Below are 9927 nucleotides of genomic sequence, written 5' to 3'. Positions count from 1 at the left end.
CAGACCAGCACGAGGTGAAAGGCTGGTCACTGTTGCTGAGGCAGCACCTATGGACGATATTGCACCACTCTCTCCGAGGGCCAGGGCCATCACACAGGCCACTGTTCAGTTTCTGCGCAAGGAGGAATATCAGCTGAAGAAGCAGCGCAAGTTCTTAGAGGCCCAGTTGGCCCAGATCTAGCTCGCAGGGGGAGCTGTTTAGCTCGCAGGAAGAGTACACTTAGTGAAATAGGAAGTAGGTTATATATGAGCGAGTTGTAACCCGAGTACTGTCCTGTTGTTACAAAGATAGTGGAATACCGTTTTACCTCTGGGCTAGGCCCCGCAGATGTAGGGAACCGAACTGCGTAAACATATCGTGTGTGCCTTTTTATTTTCTGCACTATATTTTATATTGTTGTGCTAACAGGCTCCTGTGAGCACACTTGTTGTTTTAACCTGTGATTACAGTCAGTATCACCTTCAATAACTTTTTAATATATATATTATTCTCTTCAGCTTTATTGTAGGCCTGTGACGATATTAAAAGTTTGATTGCTTGACCTAGATGATTAGATAAGTTTACTATAATAAGCGGGCCATGCTTTCATAGATATGAGCAATTCGATTTCATAAATCTGAATTTTCTACGAGAATTTTTGTTTTGAATTTCCAAAGTGCTAGAGTACATAGAACCCATAAAATGTATATTGAACTGTATTTCGGGTGGAGAGTGAATCATGAGTTTTTACCTGTCATTGTTGTGAAGAGGATGCCTATTCAAAGAGCTTCTAACGCTGGAGTTCCATTTTAAATCATCCTCAAACTATCTCTGTGAACAACAGCTGTCTTGGTGTTTTGTTGTGCAATAATGTTCTCCAGGTCACGGTATAATATTATTCGTATATTTAGAATATGGTAAATATTTTTGCCATCATATCTACCATGTCTACAGTAATATTTTAGCTATGCATCAATCATTCAATCGCAATCTATTTGTAATTATCATTTGTTTGAAATGCTTAATTGGTAGTTATTTATTAATCGAATGCAATGTTCATGAATAATTCTCTCTATACATTACCGTTCGTTTTCATGGTCATAAGTTTTTCCTTCTTTCCTACCTCTTCTCTGTTTCTTTTTAATCTTCTGAGCGATAAGCCTGACTAATAATATACGGTAAATTATAAGGGTATCATGCAACCCTAATAGCTAGACAAAAAAATGAGTATTTTTGTTCACCTTAACAAATATACCATTCCCGGATTTCCCGTTACCGGGATAATTAAGTCTAATCACGCAATTAACTATTCCCGATAGTGTGAAATACGGGACTGTATTCCCGGTGTTAAGAAATACGGGAGAAAGAGGGAAGCGCCACGTGTCTCACATGCGTGAGATGTTTGACCCGGTGTTGTGGAATACGGGAATAGGGAGTCCCGGTTTTGGCATTACCGGGACACGTGTCTCACATGCATGGTGGAGTTTGACCCGGGTTTGGTAACACCGGGATTAAGAAATTAAAAAACCGGCCTCTTCTCCTTCTCTTCACGCAGAATCTCTTCTTCATCTCCTTCTACTAAAATCGTCCGGCAGCCATCTCTCACTTTTTTTTTCAGTCCGTCAATCCGGATTTCGCAACACCGGGACATATATTCAGATATTCTTTTAAAAAAATTTCTTTGTAATTTAGTGCGTTAAATCAATTTAGTTTATATTTTTCCGGAAATTATTCAAATTGTAGTTTTTTTTTTGTGGAAATTTAGTTAGAATTTAGTTGTTGTGTAGATATATGATTTTTCCAATTCACTTTTGTCTATATGAATTTTATTTCCGTTGAACCGATGTGATTTTACGATCTAATTTCGTGGCTTGAAAATTGGTCTGGTTTTTTTTGGTTGGGTTTTATCGGTCCGGTTTAATCGGTCCGGTTTTTTGCCGGTTCGATTTTCCGGTTCGATTTTTCCAGTTCGATTTTTTCGGTTCGATTTTTCGGTTCGATTTTCTGGTTCGATTTTTCCGGTTCGTTTTTTGCCGGTTCGATTTTCCCGGTTCGATTTTTCGGGTCCGATTTTCCATGCCCGCTTTTCCGGTTCGATTTTTTCGCTTCTATTTTTCCGGTCCGATTTCTACCATAGCTTAATGTTAATATTTTAAGGTTGATTATGTAAAAATTTATAAATTAAATATCAAATTGAATAAATTTTAATTTTGATCTATGAAATGTATACAATTGTTCATTAAGTGTAAGTAACTAGTAATTTTATCTTTCGCAGATTATGGACCAGAGATCTTCATGGATTCCTCAGGGACCTACGGTTGGAGATCTATTGTGGTTTCAGCCGCAACATAGATCGCTGCATATTTACGCATTGGACGAGCAGTGTGATAAGGCCCTAATTGTTCGGAGAGCAGATGCATTTTTTTGGAGTGTAGGCGGTTAGACATCTATCGCATACCTCGGGTGGATGAGTTTATAGAGATGATGGGGTTTGGGTTAGTATCGACCATAGGTTATATGGAGTATGACCATCATCTCCTGACAGCACTCGCCGAGCGTTGGAGGCCCGAAACTCACAGTTTCCACCTATGCGTAGGCGAGGCCACCATCACGCTTGAAGATGTGGAGGTATTGCTAGGTTTGCGTGTTGATGGTTTGCCCGTTACGGGTAGAGAGTCCTATCCCGCCGACATCCCCGGGTATCTCTTTAGGCTGTTGGGCTTTGTTCCGGAAAGGGATGGGAGGACCGCTATTCGGCTCTCAAGCATTAAAGAGCACTTGCAGCGCCATAAGGAAGTGGTAGATATTTCAGACGATGAGGCGCTACAGAGGGCGCGGTGCCACGTCGCTTTGTTGCTGGCTGGATGCTTCTTCCCAGATAAGAGCCAGAACAAGATAGATCTTTTCCTGCTGCAGCTCCTGGAAGATCCAAAGAATTGCGGTCAATTGAGTTGGGGCAGCGCCCTTCTTGCATACACCTATCGCGCATTGTGCGACTCTGCCCGTTCAGGAGAGAATTCCACGAACATGTGCGGGCTACTGGTGCAGTCTTGGGCATGGTCGAGGATACTTAAGGTTAGACCGAGATGTGATCGAGGATATTTGGAGCCAGAGGGCTTCCCATTTGCAGCACGGTTAGTTCACGACTCCTCAAATGATATAACTAAATTCATAGTTTATTTTGGGACGCATCTGAATTTCACGATTTTCCTACATAGATGGACCAGACCTTTGTCCAGGACCACTGTTCCGAGTCACGTCTCCTGGCCTATAGGGATCAGCCATCTTTGATGACTCCGTCGCAGGTATTCCCTCTTCCCAGTTCCCGTCATGTTTTAAATAATTCTTCGATAATATGAATTTATTTCTAAAAATTAATTTGTTCATTCCCTTTTAGTTCGAATGGACGTCATACGCCGCCCACATGGACTCTTTATTGGCTGGATGCTGTCGGGGTCAGAACATTTGGATGTCCAGGACATACCTCCACTACTACTATGTTGTGGAGGGACACTACCCACACAGAGTGATGCGTCAGTTTGGATGCACCCAATTTATTCCAGTCGATCCTCTCAATGCGGTCGATACTCAGAGATTACACAGAATGAAGAGGTCGTCACACCCCAAGAATTTGGCACGAGAGCATGCTGATTACGTTGAGCAGTGGAACGATCGAGCTAACCGTGTCGTTGCGTGTCCCTACACATCAGCCCATGTCGGATGCCGCTTATATTCCATGGTACCTACGTAAGACCGTGGAGTTTGTACAGGATCCACATTTGCCACCCGCTGCAAGCTACCATGGGCGCACCGATTCATCACATGCTCTGGTACGTGTTACTAATTTCATATTAGTATGACGTTGATGAATCTGTACTGAAAATTATTAACTCATATTATATTTTGTTGGGCATTGAATTGCAGAGCGTAGAGTTGAGCCACCTCATGCGGTGGATGTCCCACCTACAGGAGACGTATAGCGGCGTCGATTATCTCGCCGAGCATGTGGATAATTACAGGCAGATATCGACCAGGATCAAAGACTTGATGGAGGCCACTGGTTTCCCAATCCGCAATACTACCGATACTATGGATGAAGGAGTCGTCCACGAGAATCCCAGTCAGAGTTACAATCCTCCACATTCCAGGTCGTTTTTGAGTCGGTTAGGGAGACGGGTGTTGGGGGGCGGCAGACGTTCCAGAGTGCCTCCTCCCGAAGTACGTCCCACCGAAGAAGCGGGTCCCTCTCATCGCTCTGTCTCCGGCGTTCAGTCCGTTTCCGGTCGTCGCGATGAAGCGGGTCCCTCCCGTCTGCTGGACCTAGTCGATGTTCTGTATCAGATCAGCATGCTGGACCTAGTCGACATTCTGTATCAGATCATCTGCTGTATCCGATCACTCTACATCCGCCTGCCATCCACGATTAGGTACTGTGCCAGAGGTACAGACATTGGGGAGCGGTGGCTTGTTTTCAGAAGAAGTGAACTTAAGGTTCCTTGATATGTTAGCCGCCCCGGATTTTAGTGCTGATCAGTTAGCCGACGCGACTTCATCATTTCATCAGTTCGTACCTTAAGCCGCACATGGGACTTCGGACCCATATAGTACAGCTTGGATGAGATTTGGGCCGGTGATGCGCAGCAGCAACAACCTACACGTACGAGACTCCTCGTCGCTCATATTCTGCAGACGTTCATATGGGTTTAGGTATCGGGTCCAGTTCTCAGGGCGTCCAATCACAGACTGACACGATCCCGACCCACCAGTAGAAGAGACGGAGTTACAGCGACAGGATCGCATAGGTCGGGGTCAGATGAAGAGGAGGGACAGTTGGTTCTACGGATGACTTTACAGTTATATTTGTTCGCAGTTGTAATGAATAATAATTTATTTATATTAATATGTAATAAATAATACTTTATTTTTATTTTTCAATAACTAGAAAATTCACATAAATTAGACATATGATTATACATCATCGTCATCTTCGTCGTCGTAGGTTCGTCGTCATCGTCGTCGTCTTCATCATCGCCTCCATCATCATCCTCACCAGATTCATTAGTTTCGTCCTCACTGTCATCCTCATCGTAGTCGAAATGTTCAAAATCATCATCGTACTCGTCATCATCGAGAGGCGCATTTCCTTGAAGTCCGTATGGATCGTACAACATGTTCAACGGCAATCTATTGGCAGGTGGATGAGTTAACGTGCATGTCCTCCTGTCGTGATCTCGTCCATTGCAATTGCTACACCCTCGTGTCCTTTGACCTGTTCTCATCGCGTAGTCCCTCGCGCCCAATCGTCGTCTATTAATTCTTCTACGACCTCGTCCGGAATGATGAACCATCCGACTGTCATCCGGTAGGAGCAAAAAATCGGGTTCGGGCCACTCATTAGGCACAGGATGAAACACACCACTGAATTGTTGTCTCCAACCATTCCATGTGTGACAACAATGAACCAGATCTAGTCGACGAAAGCCCAGTGCCTTTCCAACAGCCATTGCATGAGAACAAGGAATTCTATAAGTGTCTCACTCTAAACATGTGCATGAACCCATGTCAAATTGTACAGTATGTTGACGGCTCGGAACTCCGAGACGCAACGGAGGACATATGACATTGAACGTACGGCCAGGAGAATTTGGATATACGGAGACTTCGTACCGCCTCGCTTTCATCCTGTTGTATTCGAATGTTTGAGAAGGGATCTGTGTAAGAGCAGATCTATACCTATTTATTTTCGCCATCTCGTCTGTAAAAATCGCCATAACTTTTGCGTGAGTGGCCTGGACGAATGGCCTTATTGGCAAGAATCGATCGCCTCTAAGAACGTTATTGTAACTCTCCGCGTCGTTAGAAGTAGTTACGCCCCATCTGTAGAATCCGTCTTGGAACAATGTCCACTTATCGAGGGGAATATGTTGTAGATATGTAGCTGCCTGCTGACTCGTTTCTATAAGATCTGTCCAAGCCTTCATATATTTTGCCTGATCCAACGCGGTAGACACGGCCCAACATAACCCATATATTCCTTTCTTCTTCGGGACCGCTTGCCATCATATTCGCACGAACGTGCTCCATGCAGAACCTGTGCGGAGAAATATGTATAAGTAATGGATTAAAGATAGCAGAAAGGATGCTCGAGTGACGATCAGAGATGATGCAAGTGAACGTATCGTGCAGAACGTATTTCTTTAGGTATTTCAAGAACCAATACCAGCTGTGGTTCGATTCTTCATCTATGATGGCATATGCGACTGGGACGACTCTGTGGTTAGCAGTCTTCACAAGCGCAACTATCGCCTTATCCTTGTAAGCGCCTCGGAGATGCATTGCGTCAACGGTAACTACAGGGTAACTGTGTTCAAATGTGAGTTTCGTCGCACCGAAATACCAAAATACGTACCTAAAAATCTTCCTCCGACTATTTATCACCCCGTCCTCCTTCTTGAACTTCCACTGCACTTTCGTCCCATCGTTGCAGTGTTCAAGAGCTCGCATGTAACTGTGCAGTTGGCGAAAATTTGTCTCCCAATCTCCATATAACGTGTTCATCGCCACTCGCTTGCCGTCCCAAGATTTCTTCCGCCCTATTTTACAGCCGAAATATGTTTCGCAGTCTTCAACAATGGATTTGATTCGATAACTTGGACGGTTGCGAATCTTACCAATTATGACATGGACAACATGATTTTGCGAGATATTTCGATCATCCTGTACGTTGTTTGCTCCGTCACAATTATGTCCCTCGCACCAGACTGTCATTTGCCACGTGCGATATTCGCCCTTAAAAGAAGCACGGATCCTCCAGTTGCATACAGTACCGTTAAACGGCTTCTTATCACGTCTGTTTGGACGATTTACGCATTCTGCCGCCCATACAGTCTGATCTGACACAATAGTGCGGTACTCCGCTCCCCGCCTAGCTAACCATAGGGCTATCGCACCCTGAACCTCTTCCTTGTTCGAAAAATGCGTTCCGAGCTTTATGGTGCTAGGGTCATCATCCTATAACTCTGGACGAGTAGGTAATAGAGGCGGTTTGTTACCTCATCAGGTCCATCCATATTGCTGAAGACATGATAATCTGCAACGCGAGGAACAATGTGATCCTCGTCCGAGGGCCCGTATCCCCGCCGTCCGCGCGGCCTACTGCTCGACTCTCTCCCGGTATTGAATCCCGGTGTACGACCCGAATTATGAATCGGATGGTAGCTTATGAACAAGTCACGACTCCAAGATTGATGTTGATACATCAATGATAATGTAGCATCATCATTGATCACGATACATTGTTTATCACCGTTATCAACGACGTATACGTAGATTAGCCTCAATTGTACCGCTTCTCTTTCAATGCCAGCATAAATGCACATCACTTTTGAAAAATCATCATAACTCAACCTATCTTCGATCAAGTGCGTTGCGTCGGGAACACTACAAAGACTGATCTTGCCATTGACATATTGTACAGAACTCGTCCAATATAAATTTAAATATGAAGACATATTAAATAAAAAAATCTAAATCAGTACGAAGATAAAATTATGATTTGAATATTTGAAAGATTGTGAAAAAGATGAAGAGATTGTGAAAATGTATATTGCGCCGAGTCTGTTTTATAGGCAAAAACTTTCCCGGATACCTCATATACGGAACAAAGAAACCGGTGTTGGTGAAACCGGGAAAAGCTTGATCCCGGTTGTTGAGGTTACCGGGTTTTATTCCCGGTGTTGAGGGTACCGGGCACGGGAAATTCATTCCCGGTGTTGAGGTTACCGGGTATAGACAATCCCGGTTTCCCGAATCCGGGCATAGTGGTAATTAGCATTCCCGGTTTTGCCGAATCCAGGAATGGTTATGCATGTCCACCTTCTAGGGTTCCGTCATACAACAGTATCGCGCCCCTAATAATATACTAGATCGAATTCTCGGGTAGATAATTACTACTTGTATCAAAATATATAATATTTTTGGATTTTTAGATCCATCCAAATTAATAGATATGTATTTGATGAAGATTGTTGACCAAATAAATATTCATTTGGATGAATTTAAAAATTCAAAACATAATGTATTTTGATACGGAGGTAGTAATAAATTACCTTTAAGACATCACGCCGACAGCACACGCCAGCGGCCACTTCTCATCTACATTGCTCTATTACTATCAGTAAATACATGGGCCAAACTGCTTTCCTAACCCGGTTTCTTCTTGGACACGCTAACTCCAGGTCATTAAACTTTCCACTGAAGTAAAGTAACATAATTCTACAATCTTTCACTCTTCAAGTCTTTTTCTTTGATACACCACAGCAAAAACAGTATCCACACGTTGCAACTCTCAAAATCACACCATGGAATTTCAGGAGCAGCAGCTCATACATAAACTCTTTTGTAGCAAACCATTGAGGACGTTAATGAGAAATTTTTTATTCACAGTTCTTTGCTTTTATAAGAAAGTGAGCTTTTTATGAATAAAAGTCGAGGATTAGTTCACAAACGCTTAACCTAAAAGCCTGAATCATTTTCCCAAACACACTTCACAATTATTGTATGCAGAAGGAGAAGCATCGACACAAATAACATAAATTTTTGTAAATCATGTTTACATATTTCATAGCTATGAAAAATGAAAAATGTTTTTGGAGTGGTTTTAAATGAAGTGATTTTCCTAATATTAATTGTTGCAAAGTGATTTTACATCATTATTCATGTGTAACCCAATTAATTTAATTTTCAGTGCAACCAGCTCTGCTGCCTCGTGTCTTAAGTTGCAAAAATATAATACTTTTGGATGAACTGAATTGTCACCTTCCAAAACATTTTTTCTTGTTTAACTGGCATATAGAGGACCCTTAACTTGCTAATCACTTTTATCTTGCCACAAATATGAGTCGAGGAAATTCGATATATATATTAATTATCGTTATGGTCATTTCCTCACCCATTTTCTTCTTGGACACGCTACACAACTTCATCACCAAGCAGCAATTAAATCTCAGTTGAGAGATTCTAATTAAATCTCAGTTGAGAGAATCTAATTTGCTTATTCTTATCAGCAATAAGACATTTAAGTATGCAATGCTTAGTTTATTATTACGAGACTCTCTCCATCGTGTGCTTCACCCAATCCGACCAATTTTAATTTAGTCGGTTGCATCTTAATGTTCCACAGTTTTTGTATCAATAAAATAAACCTTTAATTAGACTGAAACCTGTCCAGTCCTGTGAGATGTGGAACTCTACTTTTCCATAATCTGTGCCGTCGTCCTGCTTGGTTACTGTAACCCTTATGCTTGCCACAAGCTGAGAGGAAGTCACACAAAGAGCAGTCAATAAGAATGATAGAATCTTGGTTTTTCAATGACAGTAATATTGAAATTTATTGTGTATCGTTGTAAATGTTCAGTTGGATTACCAAAGTCACCTACAGTCGCTCCTTTCTTGATAAGATGAAAATAATTGTAATTACCAATTTGGTATAGTTATTTTTAAAATTTTTTGATAATTCAAAATCTGGAAGCATTTGCTACTTGTTACCTTTGGAAAGAGCAGTCAATGAGATTGCATGTTGTTAGAAATTACTACAGAGTAGAACTTCAGGATGTAGCAAACTTTAATTTGGCTTTTGGCAAGATGAAGAAAACAAACATTGATGTTAATTGTTGCAAAAGTCGATTGTTGCTTGATGCACACGTCAAATTCTTTGAATATTTTGTTGGATGGATGTTTAGATATTGAGGGATCAATGCTTTTAAGAAAACAATGCACCACTATATTTTTACTTGATTTATGGATAGTTTTTCTTCAAAACTTTACTAAACATGTCTTGAGAATTGAAATAGCAATATTCCAATTTTCATGACAGAACAAGGATGAAAGAAATCTTATTTTAGAGAAGAAGAGTGCTCAATATTATGTGTTTCTAAATTAAAAAGACA

General features: G+C 41.8%; 2 protein-coding genes across 2 annotated transcripts; one reads left to right on the top strand and one right to left on the bottom strand.

The window, feature by feature from the left end:
* Positions 1 to 2464: 2464 nt before the first annotated feature.
* Positions 2465 to 3510, top strand: LOC139882935 (protein MAIN-LIKE 2-like). Its single transcript, XM_071867181.1, has 2 exons — positions 2465 to 3114; positions 3378 to 3510. Exons 1-2 carry the CDS (start codon positions 2465 to 2467, stop codon positions 3508 to 3510), a joined length of 783 nt encoding a protein of 260 aa, XP_071723282.1.
* A 2004-nt stretch (positions 3511 to 5514) lies between these two features.
* On the bottom strand, positions 5515 to 7359 carry LOC139882934 (uncharacterized). The gene is made up of 3 exons (XM_071867180.1): positions 7033 to 7359; positions 6056 to 6943; positions 5515 to 5970 (listed from the first exon to the last, which is right to left on the bottom strand). The coding sequence occupies exons 1-3, from the start codon at positions 7357 to 7359 to the stop codon at positions 5515 to 5517; spliced, it is 1671 nt and encodes a 556-aa protein (XP_071723281.1).
* Positions 7360 to 9927: the final 2568 nt, after the last annotated feature.

This window comes from Rutidosis leptorrhynchoides, unplaced genomic scaffold (genome assembly GCF_046630445.1).
Source record: "Rutidosis leptorrhynchoides isolate AG116_Rl617_1_P2 unplaced genomic scaffold, CSIRO_AGI_Rlap_v1 contig327, whole genome shotgun sequence".
Taxonomy (NCBI): domain Eukaryota; kingdom Viridiplantae; phylum Streptophyta; class Magnoliopsida; order Asterales; family Asteraceae; genus Rutidosis; species Rutidosis leptorrhynchoides.
This window is presented reverse-complemented; position numbering and strand designations above follow the sequence as displayed.

What these genes read in the sequence shown, in the direction of transcription:
- LOC139882935 (XM_071867181.1), top strand. Translation starts at nt 2,465, where the DNA reads ATGGGGTTTGGGTTAGTATCGACCATAGGTTATATGGAGTATGACCAT. An exon ending in GGCTTCCCATTTGCAGCACG is followed by an intron (nt 3,115 to 3,377) that starts GTTAGTTCACGA and finishes ATTCCCTTTTAG; the next exon opens with TTCGAATGGACGTCATACGC.
- LOC139882934 (XM_071867180.1), bottom strand. Translation starts at nt 7,359, where the DNA reads ATGTGCATTTATGCTGGCATTGAAAGAGAAGCGGTACAATTGAGGCTA. An exon ending in ATATGGATGGACCTGATGAG is followed by an intron (nt 6,944 to 7,032) that starts GTAACAAACCGC and finishes TTTTCGAACAAG; the next exon opens with GAAGAGGTTCAGGGTGCGAT. An exon ending in ACAGGTTCTGCATGGAGCAC is followed by an intron (nt 5,971 to 6,055) that starts GTTCGTGCGAAT and finishes GCGTTGGATCAG; the next exon opens with GCAAAATATATGAAGGCTTG.